The sequence below is a fragment of the Camelus bactrianus genome, chromosome 22 (assembly GCF_048773025.1).
Source record: "Camelus bactrianus isolate YW-2024 breed Bactrian camel chromosome 22, ASM4877302v1, whole genome shotgun sequence".
Classification (NCBI taxonomy): Eukaryota; Metazoa; Chordata; class Mammalia; order Artiodactyla; family Camelidae; genus Camelus; species Camelus bactrianus.
The window spans coordinates 24444717-24469645 of NC_133560.1; the positions used below are offsets into that span (position 1 = coordinate 24444717).

Consider the following 24929-nt stretch of genomic DNA (forward strand, 5'->3'; position numbering starts at 1 on the left):
AAATCTAGGTCCTAACCTTATTCACAGACAAGATATCTCCAACTCTTTCAGTGTATTTTGGGGGGAGCAGGTAGATAATTAGGTTTATTTATTTTTATTTTTAAAATGGAGGTACTGAGGATTGAACCCAGGACCTTGTGTATGCTAAGCATGCGCTCTACCACTGAGCTATACTCTCCCCCAAGATATCTGCAACTCTAGACTTCTTTCTTCTATCACAAGTCTCTCCTCTTAATTCAAATTCTATTCACCAAATGCCAGTCAGAAGGAAAGACAAAAAGCAAATGGGAAAATCATAATTTACATAAAAGTGTACTCTCTGATAACCTTGTCATACATAAAAATGGATTCCAAGTGTCTAAACAGAAAGGAAAATGGAAAAAGGCCCCAAAGCCACCACCTCCAAAAAATGATCTTTCTCAGTAGAAAAGGTACCATATATATAAAAGATTAGAATATCTGGGAAATGCCACCCAAGGCCAGTAGGAAAATCCCAACAAATACCAAACTGCTATTTTCTATGGCCCTTTATCTGAGAATAAATAGAATATTATAAAAATTTAAGCCTAACTGCATATTAGAATTACACTTTAATTCAACCATGGATCCAACAGGCTTCAAAACAGAAAGAGAAAAAAAAATCATTATTTGATTAAACAAAAAAAATCACTACCTTTAAACCTTATGTACAACTGTTGAAAGACAACTGACAGATTTAACTCACATTAATATTCATTCCTGAAAATAGCAGAAATCAACCACCCAAGGATGCACTTTAAGATCCTTAATAAACACAACATATTTATAAAATTTTAAAACAACTCTTTCATATTGAAGGTCTTCTGGAACATAAGGCGTGGATTACTTTCCATCAAGTTGTCTCATGTTACACTTACACTTCTTCTTCATGGGAGTTTTCATATGTAACGATGTGGGCCTATTGAAGTCTTTCCCAGGCTGTTTACAAACAAGAAGTTTTATCTAGTGAATCCTTTCATGCTTTCGTAAAGCAAAGCGATAAGAGAAGGCTTTCCCACATTCTTCACATTTATACAGTTTCTCTCCAGTGTGCACTCTCATGTGCCTTCAAATGCTTGAGAGACAAATGTAGGTTTTTCCACATTCGTGACACTCATAGGGTTTCTCTCCAGTGTGAGTTCTCTCATGCACTGGAGCATAAGTGAAACTGAAGGCTTTCCCACATATGTTACACTCACAGGAGTTTTCTTCAGTGTGGGTTCCTTCACGATCCCGAAGAGGTCTGGGAGTACTAAACACTTTAGAACATGTTTTACACACATACGGTTTCTCTCCTGTGTGAGAGCGTCCACATGTTTGAAGAGAACTGGTAAAAATCAATGCTTTCCCATTTTCCTTACATTCATACAGTTTTTCTCCAGTGTGATTTCTTTCATGATGTTGGAAACCTTTTTTAGATCTAAAGCGTTTTCCACATTGTTTACATTGATAGGGTCTCTCTCCAGTGTGACTCCTTTCATGTATTTTAAGAGAACTGGGATTAATGAAGGCTTTCTCACGTTCTTTACATTTATAAGGCCCATCTCTTGTGTGTGTTATCATGTGATCTTGCAAGGTTTGATACCATGTGAAGGCTTTTCCACATTCCTTACACTCGTAGGGTTTTTCACCAGTGTGGGTCCTTTCATGATTTCGAAGCGAATGGGGACTACTCAGTGCATTAGAACATGTCTTACACGCATACGGTTTCACTCCAGTGTGATGCAGCACGTGCAATCGGAAGGAACTGAAATAACCGAAGCCTTTGCCACACTGCTTACATTCATAGGGTTTCTCTCCTCTGTGGCTCTTTTCATGTGCTCGAAAGGTTTGTTTCCATCGAAAGGCTTTTCCACACTGTTTACACTGATAGGGGTTCTCTCCAGTGTGAGACCTTTCATGCGTTCGAAGAGAACTGTGATACCTGAAGGCTTTGCCACATTGTTTACACTGATGCGGTTTCTCTCCAGTGTGGCTTCTCTGGTGTACTTTAAGAGCATAGGAACTAATGAAGACCTTTTCACATTCCTTACATTTATAAGGTCCATCTCCAGTGTGTGTAATCATGTGTTTCTGAAAGGTTATGAGCCATGTGAAGGCTTTCCCACATTCCTTACACTTATATGGTTTTTCTCCAGTGTGGGTTCTTTCATGTTTCCGAAAAGCACTGAGAGTACTCAATGCTTTAGAGCACGTTTTACATTCATACAGTTTCTCTCCAGTGTGACTTCTTTTGTGCACTAGGAAGGAAGTAAAATAATTAGAGGCTTTACCACCTTCCTTACATTTATATAGCTTGTCATCGTATTTTTGAAACTCTTCTGGTTTATGTTCAATGTGACAGCTCATGTGTTTAATAAGAGATGATTGATCCGTGAAGACTGTTGCACATGCACTGCATTCCCATGGTTTTAATCCAGGAGTTTTCTTGTTTAGATTGAGAGTTGGAATGAGGTTGACGTTTTCTCCACATAGACTACTGTCTTTACTTTCAGAGAGTCTCTCTACCATGTGACTTCTATAAAAAAATGAGAAGCACATTTTTAATGATTTTCTTATTGATCTTACATTTATTGTATTTATTATGATTTATAGGAATAGGATAGGTTTTCCACCTTCTGTGAATTATTAGAAAGTGAATATACTGTGCACTGCAATGGGACTTCACCCTTTCTACTAGTAAAAAGTGATATTCAAATACAGAGTTTATTAAATACTCTTTGCAAGTGAACCTATTTTGCAAACACCTAATATTTTTGTCACACTTAAGAAAATGTTTTTGGTAGGAATTTTCTAAGAAGTACTAAATTTGAAGACAGAGCTGTTTGTTTCGTTTGCTTGTTTTTAAAATTTCATAATTTACCAGGAGCCTCACATGAGACAACGCTTTCTATTCTGAGTGTGACTTACCTTAGTTTTTGCGCCTGGCTTTTGTACTGATCTCCAATGTCATGACCTTCCCATGTTTTTCCTAAAATGCAGACCCAGAAAAATTATTCAAAAATACTAGAAATTAATACAAATTATTTGATTCTATGTACATGGTTAACTGTGACCATGCTCAATTTATGTAACAACAACCTCCCTTCCCCAATTCCACATCTTTGAATGGTGTCAGTAACCACGAAGCATTTGTTCTCTAATTGAGGAGGTGAGGGAAAGTCATCATTCTTACCCACTGAGGTCAGGTTCCAAAAGATTTCCTGCATCACATCTCTGTAGAGTTTCTTTTGTGAAGGATCCAATAAAGCCCACTCCTCCAGGGTGAAGTTCACAGCCACATCCTCAGTGGCCAGTGAGTCCTAAAACATCCCAAATATGTAGGGTAAGATGCATGGGACTGACAGAACTATACATCTATACTCCACTTACAGGAAGATTACACATGACTCCGTATGACTCAGTCATCAGAAACTTAACTCTCTCCATGCTTCCTCATAAATTTAACAGCATCATGGGCACATGGAAATTAATTATACATTATTTCTGTGATCACATTATACCTTATACCTCATTAACAGCAGAGCCCAGAGATTGTTAGGAACCGACAGAAATGCCATACAAGTGAAACGGATATCCTTTTAAGAACAATGATTTCGTATGAGAAAAGTTCTTTCATCTTCTTCCTTATTATCCACCATTCACAGCACTCCATGAGGCAGAGGGTCAAGTCTGCATGAGTTTTTAGTGAACGAGTTTCCTGAGAAGAACTGAAAGCTCCCCCCCACATTCTTATCACCAAACATGAGAGGCCACGGGGCCTGTAGAAATCAAATTTTTAAAGCCCAGCTGAACACATTGTTCCAAAGTCCTCCAGCTCTTTAGAAGGAATCAGATGCACCTGACTGAATATAAATATTCTGGGGAAGCACTGATTTTAAGTTGTATAATAATTATCACAGACTCTTTTCTTCCTTTCTTTATATAGGTAATTTTATGCAGCTAGAAAGTTATTTAAACTTAGAGCTCAGACCCGAGGAAAAAGGAGTAACAACTTAGATCACAAAATCCCTACACTCTTGTGCCTCAGGGTTTCTTCCAGTCAAAGTTTAGAAAACATAGTGAGACACTGTGCCAGAATAGCTCTTTCTGGTTGGTCAAACCCTGTTCCCTTGAGGAACAGGTTAAGAGCTACACCTTGCAAGGGAGTTCACTGGAGTCCATGTGATTTGATGGTGAATTTGTCCATGATTATGCAATATGTAAAGTTTGCATCAGTGGTTTCCTCCAAAACAACATAAAGTCTCAATTCTGCAATTTCAGGATGTTGTGTTTCCTGAGCAGCCACTCTAGCTGCTGCCGGGCCAACATCTAGTCTGGAATTTATGAATTTACAAGCTGTGATTCTTGATCTCAAAGAAGAGAATGAAAAAAACTTGAAATAAACAGGTCTTCCTAGAGCCATGAGACCACTGACTGCAAAGGGCAAAGTGATGTCTCCAAAACTGGAAAAGAGAAAATAAAGACTTTTTGAAATATGCCCCAAATATTCTGTTCTTAAGGCCTGTACTAAAAAGAAAAAAAAAGTTTCACTAGAGTCTAATGCATGGACAAAAGGAACAAAAAAGATACAACACAATATCCATGAACCCTGGCATAACCTTCCTTAGCACAAGATTTGAAACACACGTAATGAAAATAACTGAAGGGAAAGAAAGAAAAAGATGACACAAGAAAAAAAGCACTGAGGTTTTCCTAAATTTAATGATAGACAACAACTGTAAATCCACGAATCTCAGTGAACACTAACATGAAAATGCTGAAAATGGAGACCAAAGTATATCATATTAAAACTAGAGAAAAATCAAGGGCAAAAAGAATATATTTTAAGAAACCAAAGAAGGAAACAGACCTCAGTTTTGGAAAAACAAATTGAATTAAATCAGACTTTTTTTTCAGAAAACAAACAAGAATGCAGTGGATTGAAATACTTAAAGGTAATTAAAAAACCATGCTCAGAATTATATATAAAGCACAATTATCCTTAATAATAAAGAAGAAATATGGACGTTCTGTGACAAAAATTCAGGGAATTTGTCATTAGTCAACCAACTTTGAAAGAAACTTGCAAAATTCATAAGAAAGAATACAGATGATGGTGGGTTATAAGAGAAATAAATAAAGATAAACATCTTTTAAATTATCACATGTAACACGTGTCACTTTGTGTAAAATAATATTAGCAAAATAACATTGGTAATGATAATTTTGTGGATAAGTGAAATAAATGACATCCATGTAAAAAGGGATAGAATTGGGGGAATTGGGACAGTGTAGTATGAGGTAACCACACAACCACTGAAGAGATATAGTGTTACTTGACAGAGGATGTGGGTTAGTTCTAAATGTAAACTGAAAACTCAAGGGCAGCCACTAAAAAGGTTTTTTTTTTTCTTAATGTGTAATTGATAGGCTAAGAGAGGATAAACTGAAGACTCAGGTAAATGCTCAGTTAAAGCCAGAGAAGGCAGAAAAAAAGGGGGAAGACAAAAGAAAGACTAAACAAGGGCAACCAATAGAAACAATAGAAGGTGTGATAGATATTAATCCCACTGTATGAATCACTATTTCAATCACCAATGCTCTCAATACAAATGAAAGACAAATATAATAGTATGAGATTGTAAAAATTGTAATTCTATTTCGTCTATGAAAACTCCTTTTTACATATGAAGACACAGACAGATGAAAGGTAAAAGGACAGAGAAAAATGCACCATGCCGAAACTAATCAAAAGAAAGCTGCCAGGGATGTGTGAATTTCAGACAATGGAGATTTCAGACCAAGGAAAACTCAAGAGATAAAGGGGCTTTACAGAATGACAAAAAGATCCAAGAAGGCATAACAATCCTTCATGTGTACGTGCATAACAACAATGGGGCAAAATACATAAAGCAAGACCACAAATAATGCAAGGAGAAATACATGAATCCACACCTATAGCTGCAGACAGTCACATTCCCTTCTCACGAGCTGTACATTTCAGCAGGCAGAAGATCAGGAAAGACAGCTGAACTGAACAAGCACTGTGAAACAACTCGATTTAACTGTGGTCTATGTAATGCTTTATGCAACAAGGAATCTACACACATTCTTCACAAGTTCACATGGAATATTCACTAAGACAGAACACATTCTGGGATGTAAAACATACCTTCATAAATCTGGAAGAACAAAAATCATACAGACTATGCTCTTAGACCTCACAGGCATTAATCTAGAAATCGGTCACAGCAAGAGAGTAGGAAAACACCCCGTTAGGTGGAGACTCCACAACACATTTCTAAATAGTACGTAAGATCAAAAAGTAAAATTTATTTCAATGAAATGAAATGAAAACACAATGTATCAAAGGATATGGGATGCAGCAAAAGCAGTGTGTAGAGGGAAATTTATGCCATCAAACAAGTACACTGGAAAAACATCAAGTATAAACCTTAATGTAAGCATCTACCTTAGGAAGCAATAAAAAAGAAGAGCATATAAAATGTAAATACGCAGAACAAAAGAACTAATGTAAATAAGAAAAAATGAACATAATTGTGAGATATCAAAGGAGAAAAAATTTAACTCTGGTTCTTTGACAAGATTAATAACACTGACAAATATCTAGTCAAGATAACTAAAAATAGAGGGAAGACAAAGTACTAATATCAGAAAGGAACAGAGGGGAAAATGAAAACTAAAAAGGATTTGATAAAATCCAACATCCACTTAAGAAAAAAAACTAGTAATAGAGGGAACTTTCACTTCTTTAGAAAGGATATCTTCATGAGTCCTGTAGCTAAAGTGGTAACATTTGTTTGTATAACATGAGTCTCCCTGTGACACATCTGGAAGAATCCATAACAATAGAGATAATTCCTGGAATTAATAAGAGACTAAGACTGAAGGTTAACCAATTGCTTTCCCATAGACCCGCACAAATATACTCAACTGATCTTAGACAAAGAAGGAAAGACAATTCAAATGAAAAGGAAATCTTTTATTAAACAAATAGTGCTGCAATTAATGGATATCCACATAAAACACCTGCACACACATAGACACACAAGAAATGTAGACACAGGTCTTATATATTTCACAAAAATTATCACAGATTTAAATATAAAATGCAAAAGTAATAAACTCCTAGAAAATAACATAGAAGGAAATGTAGGTGACTTTGGGTTTAATGATGAATTTTCAAAGATAACACCAAATGCAAGGTCTGGAAAAGAAAAAATAAAATAGAATTTCACTTCTTGGAAATGAAAAAACCCCTGCTCTGAGAAAGACAGCGTTAAGAGAATGAAAAGACAAGTCAGAGAGTAGGAGAAAATCTTAGCAAAACACTTGTCTGGTAAATGACTGGTATCCAGCATATCCAAAGAACTCCTAAAACTTTAACCGTAAGAAAGAAAACAACCTAATTAAAAATGGGCAAAAGATCTGAACAAACAGCTCCCCAAAGAAGATATACCAAAAAGAACCAGGCTACAGGAAAATACACTTAACATCAAATGTCAGTAGGAAATGGAAAATACAACACAATGAGGTATCACTACACATTTATCAAAGGCTAAATTTCAAAACTCTCAGAGCACCAAATTTTGGTGGAGATGTGAATATAATCCTCATTCAGTGCTTGAGGGGAAAGGAACTTGGTACCCCAACAATGCAAGACAGTGGCTTTCTTTAAAAAAATATATATATATATTTATTCTTACTATGTATAGTAAGATCCAACAATCACACTCCTTGCTATTTGTCCAAATGAGTTGAAATCTTATGTTCCCAGAAAACCTGTACAAAAATAGCTATAGGGGCTTTATTCATAATTGGCAAGAGTTAGAGTTAAGACAGATATCTTTCAAGGGCCCAATAAACATAATCAGTGGTATATCCATATGATGAAATACTATTCAGTGATAAAAAAAATGAGTTTATCAAGCCATGAAAACATGTGGAGGAAGCTTGAAAGCATATTGCTAAGTAAAAGAAGGCTATATGAATGATATATTGTATATGATTTTCTGGAAAAGGCAAAAACATGAGACAATAAAAAGATCTTTGGTTTTGAAGGATTTGGGGGTTGGAGAAAGAGATGAATCAATAGGTGAAGCACAGAGGATTTTGAGGGAATTAAAATTCACTACATGTGCATAAATGATAGACATTTTTATATATTTCCCAAACCTATACATTATACACACATCATATCATACAATAAAAAAAGTCCAAGTTAATGTACTCTCTGCACTTTAATCATCAGTAATGGTTCAGCAATTGGAACAAATGGACATGTCATACAAGATTTTAAAAATTGTGAATGCTGTGTGGATGGAGATGGGTTTTGTGAGAACTCTCTATAATTTCTGATCCATTTTTCTGTAAACCTAAGACTGCTATAAAAAAGCTGAAGTCTATTACCATATGATCCAGCAATCCCACTCCTGGGCATGTATCTGGGGGGGAATGCTAATTCGAGAAGATACATGCACCCCAATGTTCACAACAGCACTATTTACAATAGCCAAGACAGGGAAACAACCTAAATGTCCATCAACAGATGAGTGGATAAAGGAGTTGTGGTATATATACAATGGAATATTATTCAGCCATAAAAAAGAATGAAATATTATTCAGCCATTTGCAACAACATGGATGGACCTGGAGATTGTCATTCTAAGTGAAGTAAGCCAGAAAGAGAAAGAAAAATACCATATGATTATCACTCACCTGTAGAATCTTAAAAAAAATAATAAAAGACCCAAATGAATTTATTTACAAAACAGAAACAGATTCATAGACAGAAAACAAACTATGGTTACCATGGGGTGGGGGGAAGGGGGTGGGAAGGGATAAATTGGGGAATTTGCAGATACCAACTACTATATATAAAATAGATACACAACAAGTTTCTACTGTCTAGCACAAGAAACTATATTCAATATCTTGCAGTAACCTATAGTGAAAAAGAATATGAAAAGGAATATATGTATGTATATTATGACCAAAACATTCTGTATACCAGAAATTGACACAACATTGTAAACTGACTAGACTTCAATAAAAAAAAATTTTTTAAAGCTGGTCCCCCCCACCTCTCTCTCTCTGTATGTGTATATAAAAGATGAAAACAGAGCAGTACAGCTCACCCCTGTGGACTGCCTGAGTTTTCATTAGGTGTGGTGACTCCCAGGGTTACTTCTTCATCAAGAATGTCCCAATTAAGGGGTGAAGGGCAGTAACTCTCCACTGAGCTCCATCAGGTACCAGGGTGTGTTGTCATCCGTAGTCTATGCAGTCCCCAGAGCTGTGCGTTCAGTTAATGCCAAGCAGCTACCCAGGGAACCAAGGTGTTGGAGAAGGGTGCCTCCTCCAGCACCACAGCATCTCTCAAAGGACTGAAGAAAGAAACATCATCTCTCCAACGAGAGGCTTGGGCCAAAGGGCCAAGGTGTGGCTCCACATCACAAGCAGGTATCAGTAGCCAAGCTGAGCTGCTGGGCTGCCTTCTCCAGGGCCAGAGCCATGACAGCACCTCCATAGGATCAGTGCTTAGGAGAGGTCTCTATTTTCTAGAGAACCCAGCACATGGGGATAACCACAGCTTTAATGGCATAATGGGGCCTGGGGCAGTGCCTTGCATCAGAAGCCTATGGATAAATTAACACCCTTGTCCAGACAGCCTCCAATCCCTGCCTGCAGGGTGAGAGGATGCTTCATGACACCGATTGCTTTATAGAATTTAAGGACCTTGAGCTTAAGTTGGGTTGGAACTAATCCCTTTGCTGTGCCAAATTGGGACTGTGGGTGTTGTCCACCCTAACCCAGAGCATAAGGATCTTTGTTGCAACAGATGCAGGGACAACAGCCTCAGAGTTACTTAAAAGTTTTGGTGATCCTTCTGCAATCTCACCACCTATTCTCTTTCACATTCCCTGAAATAATTGCTTTTTTTAAAGTACTATCTTTTGGGTTCACCTCATTCACAGGGTATAATCGTGCTCCCCGCTCCCCCCACCCCAGCATTGTCTGGGCAAACCCAGCCTCAGTTACCCCTTCACTGTAAACGCACATAGGTTCCAGCTGAGACATCCACCCAGGACTACTTGGAGGAGGGCCCCCTTCTCAAACTCCTGCTCCCAGAGTACAAGGAATTAACAGAAACTGCCAACTCTGGGTCCTCCATATACAGAACCCAGGCTCGGAGGGGTCAACAACACAACTCAGGGCAGCACAGCACACAGGAAACGCGCCCCAGCAGCAGCCGCTCACGAAGCAGGAGCCTCCGGGCTTTCTTATCAGCCTGTCCAGGTAAGAAGCACTAGGGGGAAAGGGAGGGGCGAGGCTTAACTTTCAGCAGTCAGACATCAAACATGTGGATCCCAAATAATCGTTGCAATAACAAAAACTGTAAGAAAATCAGACATTCCCAGTGGCTTGTTTTTATGTAAGGAAACACTAAAGGGATAATGAAGTAGTAATCAAAACTGGTTATTTGAGGTGACAAAGGAAATCAAGAAGGGACAAACCCCTTATGCTTGCTTTGCTTGCATCCCCCAGCAGTGGGAAAGAGGAAAACTTACTGCTCCTAGCCCCGCTTTGAATACACAATACCTGGAAGCTTGACATGTATAAAAGACAATCAGACCCCGAGCCGGGTGCTCAGCCTTTGGAGGTGACTCCGCTGAGCCAGCACCGGTGCGGAATAAACCAGTCTTTTCTGATCCTCCGAGTGAGTGCCTTCTGTCGCTTCCCGCCGGGCTAATTCTTCTGTAACAGTGTGTGGCTGGAGTTAAGAGCAGAGGCGTGAAGGAGGATATGCGGGCAGGGAGTCTTAAGTTATTTTTCTTCCTTATGAGTTTAATTTAAACTTATCTACAAAGGACACAACCACAAGATCTGATCCTTTAAACAGTAATGATTATAAAATTGCAATCCATAAAAAATGAAAACCCTTTTTCAAACTGAAGGGATAAGGGACGTTATAGTTCGTCCCATTGCTACAGTAAACACAATTGTCTCCTAATGACCCTCCGGAGGTCACCGCACAATCTGGCAGAGACAGCGCGCTGCGCGCGCAGAGCTGCCCGGAGAGGCTCCGGAGTCGAGGGGAAGACGCCACCCGCAGTGATCGGACAGGACGCCCGGGATTCAGGCTGCTGGCTCGGCCCCCAGGCTGCGAACCCGATGGGACTGAGGTCTGAGCGTCGCCCCCTGGGGGACTCGGGTCTGCAGGCTCCGGAGTTGACCATGAGGAGGCCGGCTCCAGGCGGTTCCGACCAGTCAGTCTCTCCGCCACGTCTCCCTCTCACACTCACCATTGCGAGGTTTCCTAGGTCTTTCTGCGTCCTTCCCTCGACTCCAACGACAAGGGCAGCTCAGGGCGCCACAGAAGATACGGAGGAGCAACCACGGACCCCGAAGGGTAAGCAACACGAACCGCGAGCGCGGCGGGAAGGAGAAAGGACGTCCACGCTGGCTCGGCGCCTCGCCCCACCCACCTGCCTCAGCGGCCTCCTGATTGGACAGATTCCAATACCCGCCCCTCTGGTGGCTGAATGACAACCTTCAGGAGCAAGCCTGGCTCAGCAGAGCCACTTTCCGCAGGTAGGATATGGGACCTGTCCCCGCCTGCCACTTTGGTTTGTAACAGAACTTTTTCCTGGCCTGGGATTGTCTTCCGCAGCTCCTCGTGCACAGGGATTTCTAATTCAGTTTCACAGTATAGTTAAGAGCAAGTATAGTTAAGAGGATGGCCCAGGCCAGATCTGCCTGAAACAAGACTATCTTATGTCCTAGGGGGTCAAGGGCTTGATGTGAGGCTATGCGGCCAGTCATGGAACTGTGCTTCTTGTTAAGAAATGCAGACACTTCAAATGTGAACTGATGGATCTGTTCAAAGAAAATTGAAAACGTCTGAAAAGGATTCACCATTTTAAATGTCATTAAGAACATTCATGATTCATGGGAAGAGGCCAAAGGATCAGCGTTAACAGGAATTTGGAAGATGCTGCCAGTCCTCATGGATGACTTTGAGGGATTCAGGACTTCAGTGGAGGAAGTAATTGCAGATGTGGTGGAAATAGCAAGAGAGTTAGAATTAGAAGTGGAGCCTAAAGATGTGACTGAATTGCTGAAATCTCATGATGAAACTTTAAAAGATGAACAGTTGCTTCTTATGGATGAGCAAAGAAACTTGTTTCTTGAAATGCAATCTGCTCTTGGGGAAGATGCTGTGGAGTATGTTAAATTACGACAGAAGGTTTAGAATGTTACATAAATGTAGTTAATAAAGCATTGGCAGGGTTTGAGAGGATTTGAAACTGAGCAAGACCCTGCATGACTCTCCGGGATACAAAAGACTTTCCGTGTTCCCCGTTTCTCGTTTGTAGAAAAATACTTTAGTCTCCTAAACCTTTCCAAGAGCAAGATATACATGAGTAGGAACTAATTAGAGAAGTGAGGGAATGCAGAAACAAAGGAAAAGCAATCAAGAAACAATAGTTCAGAGATAAAACAGAGTATCTAGTTCCTCCTCAAGGTATATATGTAACAATCTGATGCATATCTTCCAGTTGTTAATGCAGAAACTAAGACCCCACCCAGGGGGAGAGGATGACTACATGCTGAGACCCCAGGCCAATCAGAACCAGAAGGTTGATGATTGAGATTCCAGTTACTTCACCACCAACCAATCAGAAGAAAGTCATACACCCTGCAACTCTCACCACAAATGTTGCCTTTAGAAACTTTGCCCTGAAAACCACTGGGGAGTTCTGGTCTTTTGAGCGGGAGCTGCCCATTCTCCTTACTTGGCCCATGCAATTAACCTCTCTGTGCTCCAGACTCCAGTGTTTTGGTTTGCTTGGCCTCACTGTGCGTCAGGCACATGGACTTGGGTTTGACAACAAATTGACTCCAATTCTGAAAGAAGTTCTACTGTATCTAAAGTGTTACCCAACAGCATTGCATGCCACATAGAAATCGTTCTTGAAAGGAAGAGTGCACTGATGCAGCAAACTTCATTGTTGTCTTATTTTAAGAAATTGTTACAGCTCTCCAGCTTTCAGCAACCACCACCCTGATCAGTAGCCACCAGGAAGGAGACAAGACCTTCCAGGAGCAAAAAGATTTTTCCTTTCTCACTTGCTATCTAAACATTCAAACATTTCTTACTGTGCACCATGTAGTACACCTAAGGTATCTACAGACTAGTTAATTCCAGCCTCTGAGGACCTTAGTCGGCCCTGAGTGCCACAGTCCCCCCTGGCTTGCAGTGTGGGGTCAGCACTTGTAGGCAGGACCTCAAGCATCCTCTCTGCTCACCCTATTTTTCTCTGCGTTAATTTAGCTAAAGATTGATAATCAACTAATAATTGATTTTTTAAAAAACTATTAGAATTGATAAAAGTATTAGAAGGATACAGGAACAGTACATAAAAATCAAGTATATTTCTACATACTTGCAGTGAACAAAATAAAAATTTAATTTAGAAAACAAATCAAATTACAAAAGCATCAAAAGGAGTAAAATAAGTAGGAATAAATTTAACAAAAGAGAAACCAAACAAAAGTTCTGAAATCTACAAAATATTTTTGAGTGAAATTAATAAAGATCGAAATACATTGAATAACCTTTCATGTACATGCATCAAAAGGCTTAACATTTTTGAGACGAAATACTCTTGAAAATGATCTACAGGTTCAATATCATTTCTATTAGAATCTCAGCTGACTTTTTTATAGACATTGGCAAGCTGTTTCAAAAATTCATGTAGGATTGAAAAGGCAACCAAAATAGCCCAAACAATCTTGAAATCTATAGGGGACAAAAAGATTAAAAGTTACCTAGGATTGTTTCTTGGTGCAGGGGGATGGGAAGACAGGGAAGTGATATCTAAAGGGTACAGGGGCTGTTTTTGAGGCAATAAAAATGTTCAAAAATTGTGGTGATGATAGCAGGTACCTGTGAATATGTGGAAAACTACTGAATTGTACACAGTTGAAGAATGCAGTGTATGGTATGATATTTTCATTTCAATAAAACTATTCAAATAAATAATTCATTAAGAGTTTTGAACCAATCTGTTAAATATCTTAACGGTTTTCAGGTATACCCCGCATTTTCATAACATTTTCTTTTTTTTTCTTATATTGGTGAAATAGGAATTCAGTTGCCTTAGCGATATTATAAGCCGTTTCAATTTCAAAATCTCCAAGGACACACCCAAAAACTATCTAAAGGAAATTTCCCTGTAGTGTAAAATGTACACTTGAGAGTTTTACTGAACACATCTCATAGCTTATGATTGGTCAGAGAAGAATCCCTGTGCCCAGGTTAGGGCTGCCGGATCCAAACTTCCCACCAGATCTAAGTGCTTGGAAGGACGTGCAATTCTTTAGCTAAAGTACCACCTGTATGGAGATGGAGAAGAAAGCCTCAACGCTGCTAACAAAGATCAAAAGGGAGTCACGTGTTGAGGTCATTTTTAAGTGTGTTTGTAAACAAGGGTCACAGTATCATGAGTCGCCTTGCAGCCTATGCCAGCCCCTGACCAGCCCCTGACATCAGACCCTCTAATCCCAGCTGGCCTGACCTGGGAGCCCACTTGCTCTAGACAAGGGCGTCGGACCATCCACAAACCGATTGTGGGATTCCCTCCGCACACCTGTGTCCCTCGGCTCAGAAGGAGCTGCAGGACGAAACCACTATTCCTCTACGGCCTGTAACAAGTTTTGTTTATAAGCAACCGTCGGCGGAGATAGCTCAGTGACAGAGCGCATGCTTAGCTTGCATGAGGTCATGGGTTTGATCCTGGGTACCCCCGTTAAATTAAAAGTAAACCTAATTACCTCTCTCTCTCCCCAAATGTTTTAAAAAATACAAAAGCAAATATCCTTGGAGAGGACTGGTTTCCGCCCACCAGCAAAAGCTGGTACTTCTCAGTCATGTGACCTCCTGCCCAGTTGTCACTCTGGGAAGGGGGCGGGGCTTGCGGCCAATCGGGCGCATCAGGGGCAGGTGGGTGGGGCGACGCTCGGAAACCATGTGGAGCCTTTTTTCCGCGCTCTCCAGCGGGTCTCAGGCTCAGGTGTCTCTGCTGGAGGCGGAATCTCGCTGTCACCTGCACCTGTGACCAGGGTCACCGATGACGCCGGCGAGCGCTGGGAAGCGGTGAGTGTGCTGCGCCGGGCGTCCCGAGATGGAGACGAGGGGTTGGTCGGAATCGGCAGTGGCGCGACCCCAGCCTCCGGATGGTCAGCTCCGGCGTCTGCGACCTAAATCGGCCTGAGCGCCACAGTCCCCTCTGGCTCGAAGTGTGGGTCCTGGGCTTGCTGGCGGGATCCCGAGCATCCCCTCTGCCCACCGCTGCGGGTGCGTCTGCTCCACGTTGTGCGGTGACCACGGGGAGGGTATGGAAGTGTTCATCCTGATGGGTGTCCCAGGTTCGTGCGTGGCAGGATCTTGTAGACTGTGGGGTCCCCAGCCCCTCCTTTATCCTCAGGGAGGCGCCGTTTTCTCCTGAGTTTTCCAAATGTTCGGGGAACAGTGTCTCAAATCCTCCCTCCCCGCCCTCCGTCCCGCCAGCCTAGCTCTTCCGGGGGGGGGGGGGATTTCCAAATTTCCAGATCTTTTCCACATTCCTAAACGCCAGCATCCCCGCCGATTCACAGCATCTATTCATCCTCCGTGATGCATTTCAAACAAATCCAATATATTGTTTATTCTTTTCCCACTGAGTCCTCGAGGGCTCTTTTTACAAGGCTTGATTTTTGTTTGGATATCTTACCTGAGAGGAAAAGCGGAAAATAACCACCTGGAACTGCATGTATGAAATCCTTGTGCCTCTTACCCCAGCATCTTTTCTAGGGCACAGACATCCTACCGGAAGTCCTTTGGGGGGAGTTTCCTCTTTGGAAACTTGGTGATCTGTCCTGGCAGCACTGACTTTCGTTGGGTTTGTCACTTTGACAAGATTTATTCACTTATTTGAATCTCAATTTTTCAAAAATTGAAAATTTATGTAATCACAAGAGCTTGAAAGCCAGTATAAAATATTTCCAAAGAGGCGAGAAATAGGTGAATATCAGAAGAAAGAATACATTTTAGAATGACATTGACTGTCTTAAAAATTCTTGTTTCCCTTTTTCCTCCCCTGAGCTTGTGTAGTAATATTCTGAGATTGTTCTTTTGGGGCAGTTGGGGGTGGTTCAAATAGAATTTCAAATCTTAAACTTGAATACCAGAAGTGTTCAAGTATGATTGGTGGTTCACGAAACAGTTTCTTGCCGTGGAAATAATATCATTATTTTCTGAAAGTAATCGATTCTTACTGTTTTTCTTGTTGAACTAGCAAAATGCCTTACAGTTTCTTTCCCTCCTTTACACATAAACACTGGGATTAAATGATTTTGCTGGATTCTTCAAACACTGGGTTTGTTAAAATATCAGTGGTGGTCAGTCAGTAGCAGTGTGACTGGGAGCAGAGGCCCGCGGTCAGTATCTCCAAGCACTGAGTCCTGTGTTAAAGGTTATGAATTTCAGAGCTTATTTTAATCACTGAGTCCTGCTGAGAGTTTTCTCACTGGGAGAATGGAAGCCTGAGAGAGGGTGCGGTTCCATTGTTCCCCAGGGTGAGGAGGACAGTGGAGCTCCCAGAGGTCATTCCTGGGCTGCTCAGGTGTCCCTGCCCTCCTTCACCAGGGACTGACCCTGTCCAGTGGTTCTGTCTCAACCCGGAGAACCTAGCATGTGTTAAACTTTCTGAAAGTGGCTTCTTCTGTCCCATGAGGTGCTGTCTGCTTACTTGTGCTGATTCCAATATTTGTTTCTTTCCTTTGAATTTTATCCACTGAATGGTGCAAGCCCTTTGCAGAATGCGCATGCTCACAGGATATCAGCGGGGCTTCATTTGCTGTCTGGGGCATGCATGGGGGACTGGCTGTTGGGTAGGAGGGTGATGGAGTGAGGTGTGCAGAGCATTGGGTGTGCCCAATTGCGAGTGTCTGCAGGTACTGCATCCCAAGTGGCTGAAGTGCAAGCCTCCTGATGAGCTATGCCAGTAGTTAGTAGGATCTGCAACCATTTGTTGAGTTCTGAGCTCTGGCTGCTTTGGGTCCTTAAAGCTCTTGCGTGCTTCCAGCCTTCCAGCCGCTCAGCTGTGCTGATCTTTGTATTCTTAGTGGGACAAGAAAGTGGTGAACCTCTTGGGCAGTGACCCACATCACTGGGGAATCCAAATGCTGAAAACAGTATGCTCTCACTTTTCCCATGGGGGGAGTCATGAGCTGAGAGCATCTTTCTTGGCAGTGAGCTCTGCCACCTTTGGGGTGAAGTGAACTGTTTTTTTTACCTTTCTCATGGTGTCTATTTTTATATTTTTTGCTCCAGTGGTGTGCTGGAACTTCTCCTCTGGACTCCCAGACTTCCACAGAGGCATCTTGTCCTTGGGTAGCTGTCAGAATCAGTACTCTGTGGGGATATGACAGCAGAAAACTCTTATTCCACCTTTTTGCTGACGTCACACTTTTATTGACGTGTTTTTCAGAAGTGTGTGGTTTAATCTCCAAGTATTTGGGGGGTTTCCAACTATCGTTCTGTTATTGATTTCCAGATTAATACCATTGTGGTCTCCAAAGCATATCTTGCATGACTTCTTTTTGGCAAATTTGTTAAGGTGTGATTTATGTCCTGAAACATGGTCAATCTTCGTGAATGTTCCATGCGAACCTGAGAAGAATGTGTGTTCTGCTGTGTTTGGATGGAGTGTTGCATAGATTTCATTTGAATCCACTTGTTTAATGGTGCTGTTTAATTTCATTGTGTCCTTCCTGATTTTCTGCCTGCTGGAACTCTTAATTACTGATGGGGCCAGAGGTTAAAGTCCCCTACTCTTATAGTGGATTTATCTGTTTTCCTTGTTGTTTAATCATTTTCCCCTCCTATATTTTGTCCCTCTGCTGTTATGCATGTCCACCCTAAGTATTGCTATGTCCTCTTGGAGAACTGTTGCCTTTATAATTATGTAATAATGTTCTTTATCTCTGTGAATCGTCCTTGCTCTGCAGTCTGCTTTGTCTGATTAACATAGCTATGCCAGTTTTCTTTTGTTTAGTGTTGACATGATATATCTTTCTCCATCCCTGAACTTTTAGTCAATCTGTGTCTCTAAATCTAAAGTGTGGATCTTGTAGACAACATATAACTGTTGTTTTATTATCCAATGTGGCAGGGTTTTTTTCACTTGTTGTAATTAGACCTTTGATGTTTAGTTATTACTGATATAGTTGGGTTACCATTTACTGCATTTTTACTGTTCGCTATTTGTTTCCTTTGTTCTTTGTTTCCTTTTTGTCTTCCACATTTCTTCCACCTTCTCTGCTTTTTATGGAGCATTCTACTGATTCTGTTTTTTCTCCTCATCTGCACATTATTATACTTTTTAAAGTAGTTGGACAATTTTGCAGTATACATCTACAACTAACCCACGTCCTCTCCAAAGTAACATTCTACCACTCAGTGGATGTGCAGGTTCCTTGCAACAGAGCATTCCCACTCCTCCCCCTGCCCTCATAACATTGCTGTTGTTCATTTCACATATCTATAAGCTTAGAGCTATGAACATGTTGTTCCTATTATGACATTGAACAAAGTGTTACCAGACTTAGGTCAGGCAGAAAGGCCAGAGGGGACCCAGCTTGCCAGTTTCTCACCCGTCATATCAGTGAGGTGCTGGAAAAATCCCAGTCATTTAGGCTCTGGCGAAACAGAAACTTTTGAGGACAGGACTTGTTTAGAAGAGCAGAATATGGTGGGCATATTTCAAAATGGCTATTTTTCTGTCTCTTTCCAGTTTTGGAGACAGTGGTTTGCCCCGTGATCTGCATTCTTTGAGAGATCTAAGAAGAGTCATTGACTTTAAGTTTGTTTACTTTTTTATAGTGAGGATGGGACTGTTACCATCTAAGCTCCTTATCTGCCAGACTGGAAACCAGAGTTCTCTGACACCATTTTCAAATGTTCGACTGCCGATGTGTTGGGAAAACTCTGTATTGTCCCCGAGTAGAGAAAACCCAGTTCTTCCCTCCTGTGTGTCTCCTTTACTGTCACCCAGAACACTTCACTTCTGACACTGCTGATCACCAAATGTGTGAGGGTTTTTCCCCACAAGTAATTCTTTGTGACACCAGCGGGTGTCCTACAACTTAACTCCATCCTGACGCTACTACCTGGAGGTGGCACCATATCCAACAGGTTAAGGGCTCAGCCCTGCAAGGCTGCCCACCCCCCCACCTCCACATCCCCACTTCAGATGCCAGTCACAGGAGGAGGTCCCCAGGTTACTCACAACTTCTCTTGACTTGGCTACAAACCAGAGGATCCCACAACCCCCGCCTTGGGTTTGATTAATTTGCTAGATCAGCTCGGAGAACTCAGGGAATTACTTAACTTACATTCACCAGTTTATTAAAGGGTGTGGTGAAGGATGTAGGTGAACAACCAGATGAAGTGACCCACAGGGTGAGGTCGGGGAGGGTCCCTGTGGAGTTGGGGCGCATCACCCTCCTCGTACTTGGACGTGCTGACCAACCTGAAGCTCTCTCTACCCCGTAGTGTTAGGATTTTATGGAGGCTTCCTCACATAGGCGTGATCAGTTTTGAACTCCATTTGCAGCCCCTCTCCCCTGTCTGGAGGAAGGGGGATTGGGCTGAAAATTCCAAGCTCCTAATCGTGGCTTGGTTTTCCTGGTGACCAGCCCCATCCAGGAGGCTAACCAGACTTGTTTCAGTAAAAAGATGCTCCTACTGCTCTTATCACTTTGAAATTCATAAGGGTATCAGAAGCTCTGTGTTAGGGACAGGGTCAAACACCAAATATTAGAACAAGAAATGCTCCTATGATCTCATCCCTTAGGAGTTCACGAGAGTTATAATAACTCTGTGCTATGAACTGGGGACAAAGACCAGTATATATAATTTTATTATCTGATAGCTGACAACTTTAAAGTCTTACTCCTCATTCTTCCCCCTGGGCCCCACATCTGTACAGGGGGTATGAAAATCTCTTTGCTCATTGCTTTGGTCCTGGAATGAGATTTAGTCCAGGAACTCCCCACTGTGCTTGTGAACTCCCATCCTAGGCCACCCTCTAACCTCAATAAAAAATGCAGACCAGGCTCCTTTCCTTGCTCTCTGAAGGCATTTCTCACCTGTTTGGGAGGCCTGCACTGCTCACTCCAGAGACCTCATTTATAGAAGTAATTAACCCTTTCTTACATTCCTTGTGAGTGTGTGTGTCTCCAATACTCAACCAACGCTTGGAGGGGGGTTGTCAAGGTTCCAACTGTCTATGAAGGAAATAGAAAAGCTAACATGAGATATATATGAATGCACTTTGCTTGTTTTATTGATAAATCCACCAGATCTTTTCAATACCCTTCGTTTTTTTTAACATTTTGTTTTATTGAGTTATAGTTATATTACAATGTTGTGTCAAATTCCAGTGTAGAGCACAATTTTTCAGTTATACATGAACATACATACATTCATTGTCACATTCTCTTTTGCTGTGAGCCACCACAAGATCCTGTATGTATTTCCCTGTGCTACACAGTACAATCTTGTTTATCTATTCTACATTTTGAAATCCCAGTCCCTTCCCACCCTCTGTCCCCTGGCAACCACAAATTTGTATTCTATATCTATGAGTCTGTTTCTGTTTTGTATTTATGTGTTTGTTTTTTTAGATTCCACATATGAGTGATCTCATATGGTATTTTTCTTTCTCTTTCTGGCTTACTCCACTTAGAATGACATTTTCCAGTAACATCCATATTGCTGCAAATGGCGTTATGTTGTCAGTTTTTATGGCTGAATAGTATTCCATTGTATAAATATACCACATCTTCTTTATCCAGTCATCTGTTGATGGACATTTAGGCTCTTTTCATGTCTTGACTATTGTAATTAGTGCTGCTATGAATATTGGGGTGTACGTGTCATTTTGAAGTAGGGTTCCTTCTAGATATATGCCCAGGAGCGGGATTCCTGGGTCATATGGTAAGTCTATTCCTAGTCTTTTGAGGAATCTCCATGCTGTTTTCCATGGTGGCTGTACCAAACTGCATTCCCACCAGCAGCATAGGAGGGTTCCCTTTTCCCACAGCCTCTCCAACATTTGTCATTTGTGCACTTTTGAATGATGGCCATTCTGACTGGTGTGAGGTGATACCTCATTGTAGTTTTGATTTGCACTTCTCTGATAATTAGTGATATTGAATATTTTATATATATATGAATACACTTTGCTTATTTGTTTTATTGATAAATCCACCAGATCTTTTCAATACCCTTCGTTTTTAAAAAGTAGATGATGAATTTATGCAACCCATTCTTTCTTAATAGACCCTCGACTTGTTAACAATTTCTGCTGCCAAAACCGTGAACGAAAACTCAGATTGCCACATTACAGGACAAACAAACTTATGTAAATTATGTTGTTTCTAACCTTAATTACTTCTTAAAAGTTTTATCATTAAAAACACTCAGAAAAGAATGTACAACATGTTTTATGGTAAGATTTGGTAATAACAATACACGTGTCCTTGGAATCATCAAAATTCATAAATGGCCTGGGCAGTGATAGTCCACTGATATTCCTTGTCTAGTCTTCATACCTTTACCATCTATTCTTTTTCACTCATCAGTGTTCCTTCAGTTTTCCCACCTTGAACTTTCAACAAGTGAGTACTAATGGAATGTCATTGGAAAGGTCTTCCGGTGGTTTCTCTGTGTGAGTGTGTCACATTCTAGCATCTGAGGCCTCACAGGAAATGGTCAAAGAGGAAAATGGATCTGGATTCCTTATTATGTATGGCGAGGTCACTTTTACGTGTCCATGTTTGTGAAGAAGGGTCACGGTATCCTGACTGGTGGACTTCTGTTCCAAAGCTGTGTCTGTGATGGGGACGGTTTCCGCCCACTGACCCAACAAGGTTGGCTCAGAGACACGCCCTCCACCTTGCTGTCACTCGGGGACGGAAGGGCGGGGCCTTGCAAATTGTCCAATCAAGGGGGTCGCTGGTTACGTACGTGTGTAGGCTACGCTCTAACTGATTGTGGGCTCAGTCGCTGCTGCGTCCGGCCTCGCTCCGCGCCGCTGGATTATGCATTTAAAGGCTTACGGTGGCTCCGCGGCGTCTTCTGTCGCTGTGACCTGCGCTTGCCGCGGCAGTCGTGAGGTGGATGATCGAGAAGACGAAAAATGGTGAGTTGGGGGCCGAGTGTTGGGAGACCGGGGCGGAGGGACTGGCTGGAACTGGCCACGGTGGGACCCGGGCCTCCCTGCGGTCAACGGACCCGAGTCCAGCGGACCCGAGTCCGCCAGGGGCGCGGCACGGATTGTGCGGGCTCGGCCGGCAGTCGGGACGCAGGGCGGCCTCTCCGCTCGCTGCTGCGGCCGTGTCTGCTCCAGATTGTGCGGTGACCACGGAGAGGGTTATCAGGCGACATTTGTGACTCAGTGTTCGGGGTACCTGAGGTGGAGGGGCTGTGGTCTGTGGGGCCATCAGTGTCTCCTTTCTCCCCAGGGGTGGACTCTTTTCCCCTTCACTTTTCCAAATGTTTGAGGAACAGGGTCACAAATCCACGAGCCTGTTCTCCCACCTAGCTCTTCCTAGGGCTGGCAATAAATACCTAAATTTCCAGGTGTTTCCCCACATTCACAAACACCATCTTCCCCTCTCCAGTTCATAGCTTCATTTTTAACTATCCTCTGTGGTGCATTTTTTTTTTAAGTATGCAGGCAGTATTTTAATTATCACTTCTCCACAGGGCCATGAATCTTCTTTTTACAGATTTATTTTTCACCTGTGGATATTTTACATGAGGGGGAATCAGAGATTTACCACCTCAGCTATGTTGTATAAAGGTCTAGTGTCTCTGTCCCCAGAATCTCCCTGGGTACAGACATCCTATGGGAGTCCTTTGGGTAGAGGTTCGTCTTTAGTGACTTTCATGAGTGATGTGTCCTTTCCTGACAGTTCTATATCAGCACTGTCCCTGCATGAGTTTGTCACTTACTCTTTAAACTCTTTTTTTTAAAATAAATATTTAAATATTTAATCATAGATCTTGATAGAAAATATGAAATACTTCTAAAGAGCCAAGCGAGTCGTGAATATAAGAAAAAGTAAATATTTTATTATTACATTCCACTTGTTAATACTTTTGTTTCTTTCTTTTTTTTTTCCTCCTCATGAACAGCGTAGGAATATTCTGAGATCTAGCCATTTCTTTTGGGTGATTTCAAATACAGTATCAGGACTTAGACTTGCAACACCTAGAAGTGTGTTCAATATGATTGTTTTCCAAACAATTTCTTTTTTCTTTCTTTTTTATTGAAGTATGAGTGACTTACAAAATTATATTGGTTTCAAGTTTACAACATAGTGATTTGATACTTTGTATATATCACAAAGTGATCAAGGTAAGTCTAATTACAGTCTGTCATCATACAGAGTAATTACAGTATTATTGACTATATTCTCTCTGCTGTATTTCCATGACTAATATGTTTTATAACTGGAAGTCTGTATCTCTTGATCTCCCTCACCTGTTTCACTCATCTCCCATCCCCCTCCCTTCTGGCAACCAGTAATCTGTGTCTATGAGTCTGTTTCTGTTTTGTTATGTTTGTTCATTTGTTTTGTGTTTTAGATTCCATGTTTAAGTGCAATCATACACTATTTCCAAACAATTTCTTAGCATGGAAATAGTTAACTGACATATTTATTTTCTGAATGGAATAGATATTTGTGGGGGTTTTTGAACTAGAAAATTACCTTACATCTATCTTCCATGCTTTACACATAAACATTGGATTGAATGATTTTTCTGGATTGTTCAAACACTAGGTTTCTCAATTTAAAGTACCAGTAGCGGTCCAGAGCAACTAGGTGGAAAGAGAAGCCTGAGGTCAGTGTCTCCCAGCTAAAGTGCCCTGAGCCTGCAGAGAAAAGTACTTGAAGGCCTTGTTTCTTCCTGAGGAGCCTCCACTTGTAGTGTCCTACTTGTTCACACCCACCATGGAAAGTAGCCTCTATACTGAGAGAAGCTACAGAGCCCTGGCAACTGGGGATGCACATGGGAAGGTGTGTAGGGGGTGGGGAGGTGACACCCTTTCTGAGGTTGTAACTATGGGAGAGGTGGGCTTGAGCTTTGCATCCACAGCATAGGTGCGCTCAGAGTAATTTGAGTACCTTGAGAGAGTCTGTGAAGGTCAGGAATTCTGTCTTCTGGATAAAAGTTTTATGAATTGGGGAGTTCATTTTGTTAGAGCAGACAGGTAGTTAGATATGAGCAGAGAAAGGAGGGGCACGGGCCAAATGGCAGGAAACCGTACAGCATATGAACAACAGGGGTCCTTAGGCAGAAGAAAAGCAGGAACCTCTGGACTGATAAGAAACCACACATTTTGGGTTGCAAGTGTCCTGGAGGCAGGCAAAGAAAGGTGGAGAAAGGCGGGAATACTCTAGTGTCCGAATATGACCTTTTGTTCATTATGTCCTCATTACAGTAAAATGAGCCTGTCGTGCACTGATGCCATGACACTTCCCATCCAGATGAAATAAGGATGAAAATCCCTCATCCCCTCAGAAAGGTGGAGCTGGGATGAAAATCGGGGATATGACCACAAACCCCTCCCTCCCCAATGAATATTCCGCCCATTCATTTTTACACCCTATGTAACCATCTTGCTGAAGAAAGCTCACCTGAGCCTGCCCACTCTCCTCTTGAGAGTGTACTGTCTATCCCTTAATAAATCCTTCGTTTACTTTCTTAACCTCTGTGTCTATTCTCTGAATTCTTTGTGTGAGACAAGAACCCAATTGCTAGCAACAATTTGGATCACAACCTT

At 41.5% G+C, this 24929-nt stretch overlaps 2 protein-coding genes across 3 annotated transcripts in view; one reads left to right on the top strand and one right to left on the bottom strand.

Moving 5' to 3' along the window:
* Nucleotides 1–571: 571 nt before the first annotated feature.
* Nucleotides 572–11656, bottom strand: LOC105068408 (uncharacterized). 2 transcript variants are annotated; one of them, XM_074350686.1, is made up of 4 exons: nt 9159–11656; nt 3194–3320; nt 2929–2989; nt 572–2536 (listed from the first exon to the last, which is right to left on the bottom strand). In XM_074350686.1, the coding sequence occupies exons 2-4, from the start codon at nt 3225–3227 to the stop codon at nt 1087–1089; spliced, it is 1545 nt and encodes a 514-aa protein (XP_074206787.1). In that variant the 5' UTR covers nt 3228–3320; nt 9159–11656; the 3' UTR covers nt 572–1086. The 2 variants fall into 2 exon arrangements, with proteins under 2 accessions (XP_074206787.1, XP_045372101.2); XM_045516145.2 differs by having other exon boundaries at nt 11328–11655.
* A 10399-nt stretch (nt 11657–22055) lies between these two features.
* LOC105068409 (uncharacterized) overlaps nt 22056–24929 on the top strand; it is a 35895-nt gene continuing 33021 nt past the window's right edge. The window contains 1 exon segment of the mRNA XM_074350689.1: nt 22056–22277. Coding sequence (XP_074206790.1) covers nt 22275–22277 — 3 coding nt within the window. The 5' untranslated portion in view covers nt 22056–22274.

Excerpts from the sequence above, each read along its gene's own strand:
- LOC105068408 (XM_045516145.2), bottom strand. Across the intron at positions 2,990-3,193 it reads TTGGAACCTGACCTCAGTGG|GAAAAACATGGGAAGGTCAT; the intron begins GTAAGAATGATG and ends TCTGCATTTTAG. Across the intron at positions 2,537-2,928 it reads AGCCAGGCGCAAAAACTAAG|AAGTCACATGGTAGAGAGAC; the intron begins GTAAGTCACACT and ends ATTTTTTTATAG.